Source organism: Dendronephthya gigantea, unplaced genomic scaffold, assembly GCF_004324835.1.
Source record: "Dendronephthya gigantea isolate DGI-Jeju-01 unplaced genomic scaffold, DenGig_1.0 000033F, whole genome shotgun sequence".
Taxonomy (NCBI): domain Eukaryota; kingdom Metazoa; phylum Cnidaria; class Anthozoa; order Malacalcyonacea; family Nephtheidae; genus Dendronephthya; species Dendronephthya gigantea.
In genome coordinates, this window is record NW_021163043.1 from 746,724 (window position 1) to 766,617 (window position 19,894).

The 19,894-nt window shown below is 36.4% G+C and overlaps 2 protein-coding genes across 2 annotated transcripts; one reads left to right on the top strand and one right to left on the bottom strand.

Annotated features, from left to right (window-relative positions):
• Positions 1-1,919: 1,919 nt before the first annotated feature.
• Positions 1,920-2,468, top strand: LOC114525081. The gene has a single exon (XM_028546290.1). It carries the CDS (start codon positions 1,920-1,922, stop codon positions 2,466-2,468), a length of 549 nt encoding a protein of 182 aa, XP_028402091.1.
• A 2,807-nt stretch (positions 2,469-5,275) lies between these two features.
• Positions 5,276-16,051, bottom strand: LOC114525082 (golgin subfamily A member 4-like). The gene is given in 5 exon segments (XM_028546291.1): positions 5,276-5,782; positions 5,869-7,140; positions 7,173-8,577; positions 8,579-9,203; positions 9,206-16,051. Coding segments are annotated over 5 exon segments (10,560 nt in total). The 5' UTR covers positions 16,047-16,051; the 3' UTR covers positions 5,276-5,365.
• Positions 16,052-19,894: the final 3,843 nt, after the last annotated feature.

Consider the following 19,894-nt stretch of genomic DNA (forward strand, 5'->3'; position numbering starts at 1 on the left):
AAATTTTCGGCTAACTTGTGCTGAGATTATTCTCCTCCCCATAAAAAACAAGTCTATATATATATGTCGGTGTTTTTAGGGGGGTCTGTACTGAAATAAAACGCCATTGCCACTTCACACTTCGTTTAATTACTCTGTCGTGTAAATACACCCACTCAACGTATCTCCACAAGCTTATTTTGGTTTCAAAGGCGTAAATACCTGTGCACCCCATGTGGCTTCCGGGAATACCCTCACGAAAGACCATATGACAGCTCTACATAATAGACCTTTTCAGCTTGCATGCAAATTAACCCATTTCAGATGTTGTTACCATGGAATAGCCAGTAAAACTTTGCTATTTCAGACCACGTGACTTGAAATGGTTAATAATTTGCATACAAGCTGAAGTCGACTTCCACGCCAACGAGAACTATTCCAACACTTCCTTGGATTACCAATATGACAAATCGCGGATAAACACACACAAATATGGAAACAAATTAAGGTAAGCATTATAGATTATAACACACGGTCAATTATTCAGCTACTTGATTAAAGTGGCACATATTATTTCATGCACGGAAAATTGTTTACACTGCAATTATGCGAATGTTTTGCGAAATGTTATTGCTGAGCCACAGACCCACAGGCTAAATTTAGTTGCTTATAAATTTTGTTTTCACCGCCCCTTCAAGATTATATAATTGCCGTAAGCTATAGTGAAAAAATAGAAAATAAACATGCATTTTACAAGCCATACGAATCGGTAATGTGAGTAACTTGGTTTCATACTTCAATACCAGAGGTTAATGTGTAGCGCTGACCTGCAATATTTCACACACTGTGCCTGTGGTATGGAATTTAGCTGAAGTACATGCTTTCAAGAGCATTATAACGAAAGTTTTTGTACTAGTATATTAAAATCACATCAATAAGAAAGATCTCTTTGACTCTGTTTCGAAATATATCGTTCAATATAACTTTGGCATAAACATTTACCAGGAACTGTTCCCATAATTCTGTTGTAATATATAACCCCTGGATACTTGTGTTAATTTCATCGAACTGTCAAACTAATATCGTATTCGGTTACATTAGTCTGATTGTACGACGGGAAATTGCATTTCGTTCGTGCAGGAAAAAACATTTATGCAAAGGAGTGTTTCAGCCGTATCGTTTTCCTGTCCCATACATAAAAATACATCTCAACTCAATGGACCACTTGTATAAGAGACCAACTTATGATCTAGGTAACAAGAAGGAAATAAATCACCACAGCTAAAAAGAGCATACTGAAATTAGTATAACTGCCAAGTTTCGCTGCAAAATGTATAGTAGTACGGAAGATTATATATAGCCATGCGAAGTGAGCATTTTTTGTATACTTTTGTATTACGGGCAGAATTTCCGGCCATAATACAAAAGTATATAAGATTTGCTATATCTTGGCTATATCTTTAGTACTTTACAATATTTCGCAGCCAAACTTGGCAATTTTACAAAGTTTAATATGTTCTTTTCGGGAATTTTCTTCTTGTCGCCTGAATCAAAAGTTGGTCTATTATGCATGTGGTCCATTTGACGTCCTGAGAACCGTGTGCAGGTGATGTATTTAACGAAAGCCCGATTGGCTGGTTAGTTTTGCGAAGCCAATCAAAATTCGTGTAGCATCATGCTTCTCGTTTTTGACGTCATTATGAGTTCAGCACAGAATTCTGGTCTTGTTTTCGATAGATATTGTTGCTTTATCCAGTTTATTAATAGATCAGCGATTAAGCCCAGTCGTTAACTGTGACGACGCATCAGTTACCTCTGATTTTCATACAGGTTATCAAGTTGAGAAGCTCTTGAAGTCATCGAGGATATAAACAATGCGACCTTCCTTCCAGCTAGTCGTTTTAGTCGTGAGTTTTCTATTGTATCTTGTCGATCTCGGAATGGATGTTTACGTCGCAATTCGACACTTTGAGAATGGGGACGAGCTTTTTTTTGGAATCACGGTGACCGTAATCATTCTGTCCAGCATCCTCGTGAATATTTACGCGACGACCACCTTAAAGAAAACAAAGTGGAATGTGCGTCGTTTCCTGTGCGTCAGCCATTTTTCTATGATTTACCTTTTCATTAAGGAAATCTTCCGTTGGTTCGAAGAAAAACGGCCAGAAATCGCTCATCCTTGCGGTGGTGAAAAACATTTTTCTGTTTGTGACTGCTCTCAATGCAAGGAACAACTGGAGCAAAGTGTCGAAGCGTCTCTTGGAATGTCCCACACGCGTTCCATGGAAACCTTCATTGAGTCCGTACCACAATTTCTTCTCCAAGTTTATATAATGGTTTACAAGGATTCCTATCCTTGGTACACCATCGTATCGGCAGCATTCTCGTTTATATCATTGGTTTTTAGCGTCTACATGCTCGAGAAAAATTACTGGATTAAAAAACTGATCACAGACCGCCCCGACTACCTGAAACCGATAACCTTCTAGAATGTATCCGCAGTTATCTTCGTATTATGGCAATCGTTCCTCCTGTTAGCCAGGCTCTCGGCGATCATCCTAAATATAATTGTATTTAGCGGTTCAATTGGTATAATTATCTGCATTCACTGCATGGGTAGTTGTGATGCTGGCTTTGCTTTGCTCTGTAGCAAGTTGTGAAAGCTTTCGTGGTTTTTGCTGCGAATTCTTGATGATACTTTTGCTATCATTTGTGATCATTTATCCGCTGCTTTTCCACGTCTCCCACTCAACTGTCGCGTGTTTGAAGAAATTTATCCCAGGTACAGACGACATATCAAAAATATTTAAAATTGTTGCTGTAATAATGGTTCCTTTGCTATTCTTCGTGTTCCATGTTGTCGGCGGCGTCGTCGCGATCGTAATGCAGGGACGAGAGGAATTGCTTGGATGGTATGTAGGTATTGGTACCATGTACGTCGTCGCATTTGTTTTTGAAGTGATTTATTACAAGTGTTTACGGCTGATAGACAAAGAGCATCATCAGCACGCTGATACACATAGAATGCAATTGAAAATGCTTGCCCAATACTAAACGCTAACACTGCCTTCCACTTCAAGCAGTCATGGCCTGACTTTGGTTGGTGGCCAAAATCTAACTGTATGGGACCGATTGTATGAAAGCTGGATAGCGTGGTCGACAGGATAGAAAAAACAAGTTATTTTAAGAAAAAAAAGAGCTCTTGCCACCAAAGTTAGTGATAGAAATAGAGTAGAAACACACACCATCTATAGCTTTTTATTTTTTTAATCGTATAATTTTGCAAAATTTGATATAGCCCATCGAGTGATTTTTAATTAGCACTATTCCCTCAAATATTAATAACACAATCATGTAACTGCATTTTATCACAGTTATCCTGGTCTCTTTTATCTATCTTACTTTACTAATAACTTGACGAATACATGAAAATGGTTTTAGTACATTATTCATACAAGCCGGGCGTCCAAACTGGCGCACAAGACTGTTTGATTTCCCAAAGCGCAAAAACTACAATTTTGTCCTCATCATTCAGTGGAAACTGAATCAGGAGATCCTTGAGTCTTCTTTGTCAATCCTTCTTTCTCTAAAATATTCAAAGATCCACGAAGGAACTTAATTTCAGCCTTGTCGTTCGAGGATTGCTTCTTCCACCTATTAACTTCAGAATTTTTTTCACTTAGAATTTTTTCAGCCTTTTCCTTTTCGCTGGTAACGGCAGTCAAATTAACCCGCAGCTTTTCGAGTTCCCTCGTTTGATTTTCGTGTTTCCTCTCGATGGAAATCAAAGTTTTTTTCAACTCAAGGATTTCGTTCTTATTGGCTGTTTCAGTCTTTTCAAACCGTTGAGAATCCACTTTATAACGGTTTTTTAACGAGCTCAGTGTAGTCTTAAGCTCGTTGACCTCCCGTTGATGTCTCTCATGAGTTGAAGTTAATTTTAATTCCAGGATCTTCTTGTCTTCATTCAGAACATTTATCTCTTCCTTCGCTTGCTTTCCGTCCGCCTTTTGCGATTCTTTCCCTTTTAACAACCTAAAACATTCAATCAGTTAAATTTCATTTAAAATCAAAAGTAACTTGCATGTTTGCGCTGTTTACTTATAATAAAAGGCTTACAAGTTTACAAATTTGAGAGCAAGCAAAACTTACAAGCATACATTGCTTATTGTTACGTTTCTAAATGAATATAAACTATTGTTATATAGGTGCTGTGTATTTTAAATGTGATTGGTTCATTCGTAGTCACATGAATTTGAATAAATGCAATGTTTCCCGCCAGGGAAACAAGTGAAAAATTGTTGCCCACTTCTTGTCATAACAAAGTAAAAAGTGGGTTTCTTTTTTAAATGTTTTTATTCCTATATAACAAAACACTTAATGTACACTACCTCGGGAAATGGTGAGTCTTGTTTTCCCTCGAGTCTCAATGTTTCCCTCGACTTCGTCTCGGGAAATATATTCAGACTCTCAGGAAAACAAAACTCAATATTTCCCTCGGGAGCATACATTAAGTGTATAGTGTTAGAAAGTTTCAGAGAAATTCGAAATATGCGAAATTTGGTCAATTTTGTATCAGAAGACCACAGGTTGTTATGAGCAGAGCCAACGCATAGAATTGACTTGACATCCATTTTGATGATTGTTTGAAAGATATTGTACCATGACTAACCTTAATTCGTCTTCCAATGTTTCAATCCTGTTAATATATCCCTCCATATCCCTCTTCTTCTTCTTATTCAAACTATCAAGATCCATCAACAACCCATCTCTCTCAGTCTTGATTTCCAACATCTTCTTTCGTGCAGTTTCCAATTGAGCCTCGCTCTCTTTTTCGTTTCTCATAAATCTTTCAACTTTCTCTTTTAAGTTCTTAATCTCAAACTCGTGAATCTCATGTTGCTTCTTCTCTTCAGCTAACTTCGCGCGCAAATCTTTGAGCTTCTTCCTTAAAGTAACGTTGGATGATTTTCCACTGTCCAAACCTTCACCATCTCCGTTTTCCTGTTGTTTCAATTGCTGCACCAAAGCAATATTCTCACGTTTCGCTGCTTGAAAATCTTTTTCTAACGATTCCAAACGTTTCCTAGTTTCACCAAGAGAAGAATTTAGGCTCGTCTTTTCCATTGTTATACTTCGATTCTTTTCTTCCAGGTATTTTGTTTTCACCTCAAGTTCTTTAGCTTTCCCATAAAGCTTTTCCTGTTCTTGTTTATATTGATTTTCCCGCTTGACTAGCTCATCCAGTCGTGTTTTGTGAAGTTTAATTTCATCCTGGGTTTGTTCATAAGCGCTTTCCACAGTGGCCAGGGTCACTTTCAACGAACTTATTTGCATGATCAATTCTGAGTTTTCCTTTTCAATTTTCTCGTTGCTGTTCTGAAGTTCATTGGTCGTTGTTCGCAAGCGAACTAACTCGGTATTGAGGAGTTCCTGGCCTTCTTTCTTTCTTGTCGCTGAGTCTTGCAATCTCCTCGAGAAGTGTCAACTTTCCTTTTGTCAACTCGTCTGTTATTTCTTTCAAACAAAAAACATCCATCTCCAGCTTTATCTTCTCTTCAGAGTCTTGTTCAAGTCTCGTTTGAAGATCTTGAAGCTCTTTCTCCAAACCAAGCTTGACTTTCGACGTTTCTTGGATATCTGCCATAAGAACTCGCAACTGTTCCTGACTTTGCTCAATGCTGATTTTAGCAGACTTTTCAGACTTCTTCTTTTCTGAATTCTGACGCTCAATAGATAACTCGTTTCTTAACCGACTCAATTCATACCCTAAATCATTAATTTGATTTAAAGCAGCCATTTCCTTTGTTCGAAAGACGTTACAACATTTCGCAAACTTGTAAGTTCGTTCTCAGACTTTTCACGTGCGTTGTCAGCATCTATCTTTACCCCGCTTATCTCAAGCACCTTGCTGTTAAGGTTCAAAATTTCTTCTTCCATTTTGGTAATCGTATTTTTTAATTCATTTGCTTCATCTCGAAGTTGTTTGATTTCAAAATCTTTGCGATGCAACTCGTTTTCTTTCGAGCCAAATTGCTCTTCCAACGTTTGCAACTTGCTCTCAAACTCAGATCTTAGATTTTTCATATCCTTCTCTTTATCAAAAGCCCAACGCTTCTCAGAATTTTTCTTTTGTTCTTCAAATGCCATCAACATCTCCCTAAGCTGTGCACTAGCCTTTTCCTTCTCATCTCGTAGTGTCTCAACTTCCACCTTCCTTCGTTCGCATTCACATTCAAGTTCTTCCAAATCCTTTCTTAGAATCACTTTCTCACTTTCAAGATTTTGCACCATCACCTTCCACGACTCGATTTCCTTGTTAAATAACATAATATTCTCCTGGATCTTGTTATCACTTTCTTTTTTCGATTTATGCATATCTCTGACACTACCTTCCAAATCTTGCTTCTCGAATCGAATTTTTTCCATGTCATCTTTAAGAAGGGCTGTTTTTTCTTCCAAGGAGCGAAACCTTTCCTTCCACGAGTCAATCTCACAAAGATACCCGGAAACAACCCTATCGAATTCGTCTTCGTCCCGTTTCGCCTTCTCATTGATCTCTTTGACTCGATTTTCAACATTTCCCTTTTCTATTGTCATATTTTGTAAATCATTTTTTAAGCGATTGATCTCCTCACTGTATCTCTCGTTTTTCAGAGTGTACTGCGAGATATTTTCATTAAGTTCTTGCTGATTATTTTCCAGAAGTTTCTTTTCGTCTTGGTGAAAACGAAGAGTCTCTTTCATTGATAACAATTCTTCTTCCAGTTTCTGTATTTTGATTTCAACAGATCGTTTTTCATTTAAAGCTTGATTAACATTATTTCTAAGTGAAATTACTTCTTCTCTACTGTCATTTACTTCATTTTCAAGATTGTATTTCTCGTTTTCGAGTGTTTCAATATTTTCTATTAGTGCTGAAAACCTCTGTTGTTTTTCAATGTTTTGGTTTGCAAGAGCTTCCATCTCCCCTTGAAGATCGAACACTCTTGTCGTCAAAGACAAAGCCTCTTCATCACGTTTTGTGATATCATCTTCAAATGCCTTTTTCTCATTTTGAAGTTCTTCAACAATGACCTTTAAACTGGAGAATTCTTTATTTTGTTCAGTAAAGCTGTTTTCGAAAGATTCTTTCTCGCTTTGAAGCTCAAGGAACTTTTCCTTTAATAACGAGATTTCATTATACCGTTTTACAATATTTTCCTCGAGAAGCAGTTTTTCAGTCCCAAGCGTTTCCAAATTAATTTTCGAGTTAGAGAGTTCTTTAGTTTTTGCAACCAAATGATCTTCAAGGGCTTTATTTTTCTCTTCAAGTCCAGCTGCATTTGCCTCTTGTAGAGAGCATTCTCTTTCCTTTTTTCAACAACGTCTTCTTCAATCACTTTTCTTTCATACTGAAGATTTTCCACCGTCTTCATAATAGACGATAGCTCATTATCTTTCTTCTCAAGTTCAGATTTGCAGGATTCATTTTCATCCTTTAGCTTTGAGAGTTTTGATTCGATGAGCTGCATTTCACTACCACGTTCCATTAAATTGTTTTCAAGGGCAATTTTTTCGTTGCAAAGTTTTTCCATAGTTACATCATTAGCAGAGAGATTTTCATCCCTGCTTAATAGGTCGTTTTGCAAAGATTGTTTCTCTTGTTGAAGCTTACAACACGCCTCTTTTAACAATGAGATTTCACTCTCATATTCCGTAGTTTTGTTTTCAAGAGTGTTTGTGTGCATTTCTAAATTTTGGATGGTTTCTTTACATGAATAAAGCTCGTCATCTCGCTGGCAAATGTCATTTGTAAGCACTCCTTTCTCTTCTTTAAGCTCTGCTAATTTCTTTTCAAGCAACATAACTTCATTGTCTAGATTACTATTGTTCTCTTGAAACGCATTTTTCTCGTTTTGAATATCTTCAATTGTTAGTTTGAGAATACACAATTCTTCATCTTTTTCAGAAATATCACTCGCAAGAAGTTCCTTGTCTTTCTCGAGTTCAACGAGTGTTATCTCGAGTAATGAAATTTCTTTGTTTCTGTTAGAATCGTTTTCCGCATTTGCTCTCTTCTCATTTTGCAAGTTTTCTAAAGTTATCTTCATCTGTAATAGTTCCTCATCTTTTGAGGCGATATTACATGAAAGAAACTCTTTTTCATTCTTGAGCTGAAGTAATGTTGTTTCAAGCAAAGATATCTCATTATTTCGGGTAAAGTTGTTTTCTTCGAAGGCGCTCTTTTCAAGTTGAAGCTTCTCAATGGTTTCCTTCATAACATTCAGCACTTCATCTGTCTTTTCTAGTTTATCTATAAGAGTTTCCTTTTCTGGCCAAAGTTGATCTAATGTTGACTTGAGTAAAGCTATTTCGTTGCCTCGACTGTAATTATGTTCTTCGCTTACTTTCAATTCGATGTGAAGGTTTTCCACACTTTTATTCGTAAGATACAGCTCTTCGTCTTTTCTTAAAATGTCACCAGAAAGGGATTCCTTTTCCTTGTTCAGCTGGACTATTGTTTCTTTAAGCGAAGATATTTCGCAATCTCGATTTGAACAATTTTCATCAAGGGCAATCTTTTCATTGTTGAAGATTTTGGAAAGTCGATTTTAAAACAGAAAGCTCTTCATCTTTTTTAACAACATCCTTGGAAATATCTTTTATGTCTTTTTCCAGTTTTTCAATGTTATTTTCTTGTAAAGATATTTGCCCATCACGCTCTGTAATTTCTTTTTCATGCGATACTTGAAGCTGTTCAAAGCTTATTTTTAGAGCAGAAAGTGTTTCTTCTTTAATAGTCATCTCTTTGATACAAGTATCCTTTTCTTCCTCAAGTTTGGCTATACTTTCCTCTTGCAGTGATATGTGACTATCACGTTTTGCGATGTCTTCTTCCAGAACATTTTTCTCTTCTCGAACTTGTTGATCAGATGCTTTCATAAGAGAAAGTTCATAATCTCTCGCAGCAATGTCCTGCTCAAGTCTTTCTACCCTCGTTGTTTGCAAAGAAATTTCACCTTCACGTTCTGTAATATCATGAACAAAAACTTGATTTAGTTCTTCTAGCTTTGAAACAGTTAATTTCAGGAAGGATAATTCTTCATCTTTCGTGGCAATGTTACCAACAAGGCTTGCCATGCTTGCTTCCTGTAAGGATTTGTTTGTTTCACGCTTTACGATTCCATCTTCAAGAGCTTTCTTCTCTTTTTGTAGCTCTTCAAGAGTTATTTCATGATGGACAGTTCTTCATCTTTCTGTTCATTTTTATCAAGAAGATTGACGATACTTGCTTCTTGCAAAGATTTATCAGTATCAAGATTAACGATTTTATCTTCAAGTGCTTTCTTTTCATTTTGTAATTTTAGCAAAGTTACTTTCAAAGCAGATAACTCTTCATCTTTCTTGGAAAGATGATTAACAAGATTGGCCATACTTGCTTCGTGCAAAGATTTATCAGCATCACGTTCGACAAGCCCTTCCTCCAGTGCTTTTCTTTCATATTGTAATTTCTTCACTGTTCCTTTCATGACAGACAACTCTTCCTCAATTCTTGCAATTTCATTAGGATGAGATTCGTTTTCTTTCTCTACCCTGACAAGGCTTGCTTCTCTTAAGGAAATATCACTTTCTAGCGCCTTTTTTTCTTGCAGAAGTCTCGTAACATTAAGGTTTTTAACAGACAGTTCCTCGTCTTTTCCGGCAATGTCCTTTGAAAGCGATTCTTTTTGTGTTTCAAATCTAGAAATGCTCGCCTCTTGCATGGAAATATGACTATCACGTTGTACAATGACTTCTTGAAGAACATTATTCCTTTCCTGAAGTTTTTCTATACTGATTTTGATCAGGGATAGTTCTTCCACTTTTAAAGCAATATTGCTAACAAGAGATTCATTTTCATTCTTAATTTGAAGCACTTCTGACTGTAGCAATTGCATCTCGTGATGACATTTCAAGACATTCTCCTCCAGAAGTTTCTTGTCGTCTTGAAGTTTTGCTATACTCGACCGTAATTCTGTTATTTCTTCCTTTTGTTTACAATCATTCTGCTTGGAGGAATAATTTTTTTCCATAAGACTGGCGACTTCTTGGTTCAGTGAAAATATTTGATCTTCCTGTTTTCTGACACCATCTTCAAGATCTTTATTTTCAACGCGTAGTTTATTCATCGTCATCTTAAAGGATGAAAGTTCTTCATCTTGCTGGGTAAAGGTGTTTACAAAAGATACTTTCTCTGTTTCCATTTCATCAACTTTTGTCTGAACTACGGACATCTCCTTGCTCAATATTATATTCCTTCCCTCCAATGATGCCTTCTCTTCTTCTAATTTTTGAACTCTTATGTTTATCTCAGTAAGCTTTTCATTTTCCCCAGCTATACCAACAGTAAGATCTTCTCGTTCTTCTTGTAACTGAGACACAGTTCGTTTTAGCAGAGCCTTTTCATCTTGAAGCAGTTTCTTTTCATTCTGAAGTTCGTCAACATTCTCTATCATCGAGGACAAAGATTCATCTCTTTCTTGCACAGTTGTTTCTAAAGCCCTCTTATCTTCCTCAAGATTCATTAAATTTGTGGTGAAATTTATAATTTGGTGTTTGCAATTGAGCAGGTTCTCGTCAGACACATTTTTCTCATTTTCAAGAATTTCCATCGCAATTTTAAAAGAACCAATCTCTTCTTTCTGCTTTTCATTATCAATCTCAAGGGCTTTCTTTAAATTTTCGAGCTCAATAACTGTCAACTTTAGTAAAGAGAGTTCTTCATCACGTTTCAAAATCTCACATTCGAAATTCTTCTTATTTTCTTCAGCTCTAGTACAATAATACTCATCTTTGTCCACCATACTTTCGCGTTCTTCACAAGCACATACTTTTATACGTTGCAATTCGTCTTGCAATGTTATAACCATGTCCGTCAACTCTTTCTCTCTTGACACCAAATAATTCTTTTCGATTTTTAAGTCTTCAAATTTCTTCTCTATCGCCAAGAGCGCATCAGTTAGTTTCACAATCTTATTTTCCAATTGGCTCTCGTTGAAGGAACAGACCTTAACACGTTCCAACTCTTCCTGAAGATAATTGCATTTTGTTTCCAGATTATGTTTAGCAAAATTTAAATGTTCTATAGTTTGTTTATCCATTGAGATTGTATTTTCAATTAATGTAGATTTTTCCTTAAGATATTTGACGTCTGCTTCCAACGTTTGCCTTTCGTTGAATGAAAGAACTTTGATGCGTTGTATCTCATCTACGGAACTGACAATTTGTGTTTCTAACAAACCATTTTGAATTTTAAGCCTCTCATTTTCAAACTCTAAGGCAAGAAGTGTTTCCTGAATTCTTGCATCGCTTCTTTCACCAATCAATTGTTTCTCCTTAATTTCACTTTGCAGCTGCACTATTGTGGCTTGCAAATGTTCAATTGTGTTCTCTAGAGTCTGTTTTTGTTTAGAAATAGAGTCTTCAAGATCTTTAACCTTTCCTACCAAAAGTTCCTTTTCCAAAATTAAATCTTGTTTTCTTTCTTCCAAAAGTGAAATACTCTCTTGGGACTTTCTCTCTATGTCTTGGTATCGCTTTCTCTCTTTAAGGAGTTCCTCGTTTTCCTTTCTGATTAGCGATATCGTAACTTCTTTCGCCTGATTCTCAAAAGAAAACGTTTCTTTAAGCGCTATAATGTCATTCTGCAACTTTTTATTGCTATCTTCTACTTTTTGTTTCTCGTTTGACAAACCTTTCATACTTTGCTGGTTTTCTTCACTCAACGAATGGATTTTATTCTTAAGTTCTTCGATTACTGTTGAAGAATTATCTTTATTAAAATTCAAATCTTGAATTTCTTTTTCCATGATCATTACTTTCTCTTGAAGCTGTTCTTTAGCAATAAGAAAATGATTTCTTTCGTTTTTCAAAATATCTGTGTTTGTTTCATGATCTGCCTTTAGCTTGCAAGTCAAATCCTCATTTGTTACTTTCTCAAAGACTAAGGCTTTTTCTAAAGTAGTAATGTTTGTTTCAAGATTGATAATCACATTTTCCAAACGTTTCTTTTCTTCTAGAACTGAGAACATATTAAGCTCGTGATTCTTTATCAAACCCTCGCTTATTTCTTTCATCTTCTGGTTTTTCGAAAGCGCTTCGCCGTTCTCAATTTTCAGTTTTTTATTCTCATTTTCTATGTCCACAATCACACACTCAAGTTTCCTGGTGGTTTCCTCGTGTTTCAGTTTTTCATCTTCGATAAAAATTTTAGATTTTTGTGTTTCACTGTCGAGCATACGAGTTTGTTGTTCTAGATCCGATATCTTTGACATGTAGTATTCTTTCTGTTTCCTATTTATCTCTATTTCTCCTTCTAATCTATTCAAAACATTCTTGAGATCAATATTTTCGCACGAACATTCATCTAGTTTTTCTTCTAATTGTGCCATTCTTTTCCTCAATTCTTCAATTTCCATTTCCAATTCCACCTTCTTTTTCTTCAAAGCGTTATCTTGTTCCTTTAATTCTTTGATTGTATTTTCCGAAATTTTTCGTTCCTTTGAAATTGACCTTTGAAAGAGTTGCAATTCCTGTTTAGCCTTTAAGCACTTGTTTTTCAGTTCTTTCGCTTGTTCTTCCAACGAATTCTTTTCCATCTCAACTGAGACCAGCTTTGAATTGATCATGTCATGCGACTCTTGTAAGGATCTCAACTTGTCTTCTAAGTTTATTCTTTCATTCAAGGAGCAATGTTTAACACGATAAACTTCATTTGCAGTTGTGGAATTTAGTTTCTCTAGCTCAATAATCCTAGCTCTTAGACCGTTAACTTCTTTTTCAAAGTTTATTCTTTCTTGAACAAAATCTGTAGGTTTCTCAGGAATTTCAAGGGAATTCAATTCATTGTCTGTTAAAGTTAGCTCGATAACCATACGATCACTTTTTATAGATTCTGAATCACTTTCTAAGAAAGCGCATGCGATTTCCGAAAACGACGATGTTGAAATCGATCGCGTGTCTTGAGGGTTTTTAAAATGTTTCAATTCATGGAATTCATTATTAAGTTCAGCAGTCACTGGTTTCTTTCCCTGAAGAGGAGAAATAAACTTAGGCACAACCATTTCTGGAGCAATATGAGATGATGTACATGATCCAACTATATTACCTGGCATTTCTTCTTCTCTCTCATCATCATGCCCAGCTTCCAGAACGCTTAGCCGTTTCAAACTTCTTTCAAAAGCAGCTTTGAGGTTTATATACTTGGTTGTTACACAGTCCAATTCTTCTTTCAAGTTTTCAGTTTTTTCATTATCGTTCGTAACTCTTGAATGGTCCTCGCTTGTTATACTTTTACGGTTATTTACTAACGATTCCTTGTATTCATCGTTCTCTACAGAAGAATCACTGTTCGCTATCTCCTCTTCTCCATTTGTGGTTCTCTCTCTGCAGGACTGACAAATTTCTGTTCTGCCTTCCAGTTTGGCGATTTTTTCGTTAGCTTCAACTAAACGAACTTCGCTTTTCGCATTTTCTATCTTCAATTGCTTGATATTTTCTCTGTAGGAAGATAACATCTCTTCCAGTTTATTTTCATCGATGCTTCTCTTTTTCACATCTTCTGACTCTGACGAACTCTTGCGTAAAAGTTGTTGGATTTCCGTTTCTTTTTCGGCAAGTTTATTCAAAATTGTCTGCACGAATTCCTTATCTGTTGTCTCTGCATTATCCACTTCTTTCTTTTCGAAATATTTCCTCTCAGCTTCGTGTAATTTTTTCCGAAGGTTCGCGTTCAGATTTTGATACGAAGATAGCGCACTGAGTGTTTCTTGAAGTCTCTTTTCAAGACCCTTCACCTTTGTCACCATGCGTTCCTGAAGAACCTCTTGCATTTCCCGGAAATTCTCGGCTGTCGAATCGCTGTCGGTCTCGGAAACATTATCGTCCTGGCCCTCATCCGAAGACAACTCATTTTCTTGCTGAACATTCTTGGTTGTTGATTTGTCAAATTCCTCTTCGTAAACTCCGCAAGTTGCTTCAAGTTCCTGCATGATACGATTGGTCGTTTCACATTCTTTTTCTTTATTTGACAACGACACTCTTGTTTCTTGCAATTCTGAACTCAACTTCATAACCTCTTCTTGCAGTTTTTCCGTTGCTTGCTTCTCTTTAGTGTACATGGCCAACAGCTCTGTTTCATTTTGCTTGCTGCGTTCCAATGCTTCAATTACAGCTTGAAGTCTGTCAGATTCACGTTTCTCCAAGATAGATTCATTAAGTTGCTTTTTGGAAATTACTTCATCTTTCTTTTCCAACTGAATCCGAGCCTCGTTCAGTTCTTCGCGCAAAACCGTATTCGCTTGTTGTAATGAACTCAAATCTTGTGTTAGTTTAGAAAGGCTGTCATTGTTATTTTCAATAATTTGCTTATACTCAAACGTCTTTTCCTTTGCACTAGTGAATGATTTACTGACAGACTGTATGCACAAACTGCCAAAACATTTCAAGATGTCTCGTTTAAGCATCTCGAGCTCATTCTCAATCTTATCTTTTTCCTTCTGCGATGACTGCTGTATTTCTTTAAGTTTCTCCAACTCAATAGACAACTCTTGGTTTTGCTCTTCAAGATGCACAATCCTTTCTTCCTTTTTGATTCCCATTTGAATTTTATCTTCAATGTTTTTCTCTGCTTTGGCAAGTTTCGCATTCATCTCTCTTAACAAGGCATTCTGGGTCTCTTGACTTTGAACCAACTGTTTCTTCAGCGCCTCGATTTCGCCTCTAAGCCTGCTGTCGGTAGAAACCAAATGCTCTTTTTCTTTTCTGGAAATATCAAGCGCGTGTTGCAACTCCTCAATACTTATGTTAGCATCGTGAAGCTTTTTGTTAAGTAAAACAGTGCTGCCATGATCCGTGGCATACTCGTCTTCTTTAACAATTTCATTTATACTGTCCTTCATTGTTTTCAGCCACTTCTTTGCGATCCTGTTTTCGTGCTTTCGAGATTGGCGATCATTTCTTGCTGTTGTATGCTCTTTTACAGTTTTCTTGAGGACGTCATTCTCTTCAGTCAAAGATTTCAGCTGGAATTTTAACTTGAGATATTCCGATCTTGGAACGCAGGATGACTTTTGACAACTCATTTCAAAGTGAACCTTTGAGACACCAAATTCTTCTTTCTTCTCTGAAACATCACCACTTGAAATCTTTCGCTCGAGGTGGCTAATTTTGCTTTCCAACTCGAGTTTCCTCTTTTGTGAAGACGAATACTCAGAAATCAACTGATTAATTGTAGAAAATCCGACTACCTTCAATTTATCATTTAACTCTTTTCTCGACTTGGCGAATGACTTGTTTTCATTTTCAAGTTTCTCCAAGACGACCAACTGCTGGTAAAGTTCGTCTTCCAAGTTCTTGTTCTCGGTCTGCAGCAATGATATTTCGTTGGATAATTTCACTTTGGTCTCCTGAAGTTCAGAAACGTCTTTTCCAAGCATCTCTTGTTTCTGTCCCAGTTCTCTTTGCAGCTGTTGTTCCCGAAGTTGACGTGTCTGTTCTTGCTTATTCTTGTCGTGAAGAAGATCACGAAGTACATTCACTTCGTTTATTTCTTTCTGATGCTCATTTCTCAATTCTTCCACTTCCTTCAAAAGCAAGCTCCGTTCCTCCTCAACAGTCTTAAACATTTCTTCCACGTTAACTTTTGCGTTTCGCTCTTTTTCCAACATTTCACGTAGGGACAAGATTTCATTCTTCTCAGTGGTCTTTGACAATTCTTTTGAAGACTCTAAGCGTCCCTCCAGTTCCCCGATTACCTCCGTCAACCCCGAGATATCCTTCTCCAAACCTTCTCTAAGCAATTCGCTGTTCATAAAACCTTCATTTAGGAGTCGATATCTCTTCCTTAACGAAACCAGCTCGTTTTCCTTCAACAACAACGAGGAACTGAGTGACGTGAGCTGTTCGTTTAAGTAACGCGATGTTTCCCTTTCAAGATCCCTTTCAATTTCGACAGAGCAGAACTCAGATTGGATTTCGAAAAGTTTCTGTTGTAAGGAATCTTTCTCCTTTGTCATCTTTTGATATTTTTCCTTTAAGTCTTCCATTTCCAAGGATTTACCTGTTTAAGGAAGACAATAAAAAATGCAAAATCTAATTCAAATATTGGGTGAATAAATATGCATGTTATTATAGATATACTATGTCAGTTACAATATAAACACACAATCATTTATATCACAATACACATATAAATATTTGCCTTTGGTAAATAGGTGTTTGATAATATATCGGAGGAAAAATTCCCTTGTACTAATTCGTTCAAAAAAGTGCAAGTACATTTGAAATTTGACTTAAATGCCGGCTCGTGGCTGTCGATAATACTGTACACCGTCTATAATATTAGGGGGTCGCCATGACGCCATCAACACTTCACTCATTAAAAACGAAGCTTAGTGGTATATGTTCTCGAAATTCTTGGCTTTTTCCTGCAATTTCCTGAGCAGGTTCATCAGTGTTTGCACTAAAAACTATACTACAAGCCATACAACTATCACATGCGCAATTTGAAATTTTCATATTATCGAAACTCAAGTGAAAGTAACAAAAAAATAAAAGGAAAAGTTATAGAGAAAATAGCTTTGAACCGCAAAGAAAGGGTTAAAAAACACAATCTAATGTGTTCTGAAGGGCCGTGGGTGGAACCTTGATCGGAGGAGGGGGGAGAGGTGAATATTCATATATTCGTCTGGGGCCGGTTGTTCGAAAGGCGTTTAGCTTAAACGGTGGATAAGCCAAATTTTAAAAATACTCTCATATATCTTGTGAATGACTGAACCTGCATCTTATGCGTTTAATATGTACTTCCATTGACAATTAAAATATTTACATCGAAATATTTCAGCTTAGTTGTTCAATAAATAGATAATTTGGTTTTCCATTTTCAACTTATCCACCGTTTAAGCTAAACGCCTTTCGAACAACCGGTCTCTGATGCCCGACTGATTTCATTTTGAACGGATATTGTTCCTAAGATATGTAAACATGAATATATGAATATAAACCTCCCACAAACAATTAGATGGTCCTAGCTACGGCCCTGGCGTTCGTCTCAAATTCTATTTCGTTTTATGTGCAGCTGTAATTAACGATTTTATATGAAAAGTGTCAATATTTGATCTATGCGAGCTCTCGTCATAATACGTTATGAAAAACATATAGCATTTATCTTGAGCAGGTGATTTAGGATTCAGGAAAAGATAAATATGACAGCCTTCACAATGTTTAATGCAAATATTAAACATTCATTAATTAAATGTATCCTTTTATCTCCCACGTAAATTGATCAAACTCCCCTGACATGTCAATCTCCACTTTGCGGCAAAGTGTTGGATCACGAAATCATAAAATTTGATACTGAACTTTTATGTAAATTATCTGTGCCAGGTCGATATTTTAAGAGATAATTTTTCCTGATCGTTTATATTGCAGTTGCATGGCAATTAAGATAAGGCAAAAATATCAGTTCGCTAGCTTTGTTATCATCCAGCTATATATAGCGGGACGTTTAGGCTTAAAACATAAAGGGCTGTTTGTATATACTCTGTTTCGAGTGCATGCAAAATAAAAAGCTAATGAGTTTAAGTATTTCTTTCGATGAAACCTGCGTAAAATGATTCATAAACACAATTTGAAGAAGCAGTAATCCGTACACGACAAATTGCGCAAATGCTCCCAAAACAGGAAAATTCATCAAAGGTTTTGATGTCAAAGGTCTTATTGATGAAGACATATAAACGTGCTTTGGAGTTTTTACAGATCTAAAAAGATGCAAATAAACTTACCAGGTTCACATATGCCAGCTTCACTTTCCCCACCATCCACTGCAGAACTCCTCGAAATATCCAATAAAGCATTTTGATCTTTGTTCATCGTTGTACTACTTTTCTCTTTGCTTGAAACTTTTATTTCTTGTTCTTTAATCGAACTTTCGCTTTGTGAAGTGAATTCAATTCCCGCTAAAACATCCACAGCACTGTCCGATTCATTTACATCAGAACTACGCAAAATGTTTAGTTTTGGAATACCAATTTGATCCTCGTTCAATTTAATATTAACATCTTCGATATTTGAAAAGCCATGTTCCCTCTTTGAAACAGCAGAAGACGTGGTTTCATGCTCTCCGTTATTTGCGATTTTTTCTTCTTCTTTCAAAGTATTTATAAAATCTTCAGTCTCTTTGTTTTGGACTGAAAAAAGCGCATCGTTTTGTGTTGTTGTTTTTATTGTATTGTAAGTAAACTCGCCGCCCTCATTTTCTAGCAAACTTGCTGTTCCTACGTTGACAGATCCAGCACGTTCCGTTTCATCCACAACCATTACGCCAGCATCCAATGCAGAAGGATTTAAAGTACTCGAAGCTCGCGGATCGCTTTGACTACTATTCAGCGTGATGTCAAAATCCTCGGTAGAAAAAACATCTAAATCTTCCTTTTTCGATGAATTAACATCCTCCGATAAATCCTCGGCCTCTGCGCCATCTCCTGAAGTAAACATGAGTTCGCCTCGCAACATTTCGTCTTCGTTGTCAAAAACAAATCCTCTGTCCTCCGCTTCCTCGAGGATTGCAGACCTCAGTTCCTCTTGTAAACTGATGGGGGTTTCCATAACAAAGCAGTCAGTATCCGCTTGCAATCAAACCGTTCCTCCACAAAAACCTCGGCGCAGTTATCCGGTTCAACTTGTAATTAGACAACAACAACCTTGCCGTTTAGTTTACAAAACAGCTTGGAATCCCGGTAAAATACCTGCTAATTACTCCGCCGATGAATTGCGAGAATGAAAGAATTAATAATCGTCGTATCTTTCTATCCCTATCGGGAATCTTGTTGCATCATTTAACTCGAACAAACCAGGCTCGCATCTGAACGACAAAAGATCCCTTTATCGCAACAACGCAACAGTTTTATTGTGAAGTTTGCTCAACAGTTAATGGGTCTATGCTTACAAATGTACCTGCTGGTTTTGTATTAATGGACGCAAGTTTGAACTGAAGAATTGAAATGAATTGCAACTTTCGTGTCCTAAATTAACTTAACTGTGTTTAACTTGAATAAATGTATATAACTTGCAACAGAGCCCCCAAAAGTGAAAAAAAATAATTTGTTTTACCATAAATAATACAAATAATTTTGCACACTATGATATATGTTGCTTTGATGAACAAAAATTCGTCTAGTGATTCTTTATTGTCCCATAAAAACTTTGTCCAGTTTGACAAAAATTATAGTTTTATTCGAGAAATTGCACAGGACATGTCAACACATTGTCGTCGATACTTTAGTTTGAGCAATAGTTTGGGTCTTGAGGGATACCTGTTGCTCTAATTAATGGGCACGGAATTGAGGAAATCAATAATAGATTTCATCCTATATCTCTTCTGAGCGGAAAATGTTTACTTTTAATAAATGTAATATGTATTTGAGCTGTAACAAAACTAATGAATTTACCATTAAACGCGTGTAGTTTACACAACAAATTTCAAAATTGGCACACGAGTACATAGCCTATTCTGCAGTTAAAATTGGCGCATCAAATATAATGGATTAATAATTTCATTTTTTATATTTCTTATTCGATTCAACTTGAATATACACCGAATTTGCCAAATGAATTCTCCGATAAATTTTCAATCAATTTGTAAACTAAACGATATAGTAAATCGCACATAAGGAATGCTTTCATGGGGCATGTACCTGCACTTAATGGGTAAACATGTTTAAATGTTGGATATAGATATTTCTCACCTGCGATTTCATTCAATATAACTTAAGAAAATTAAGCTTAAATATCGCATTTGTATACAAATACACAACAGACGCACGAAATTTGCATTCCTTAAATGTATTTTGACGAAATAATTTGCACAGAGAACATATAATAATACATGTACCTG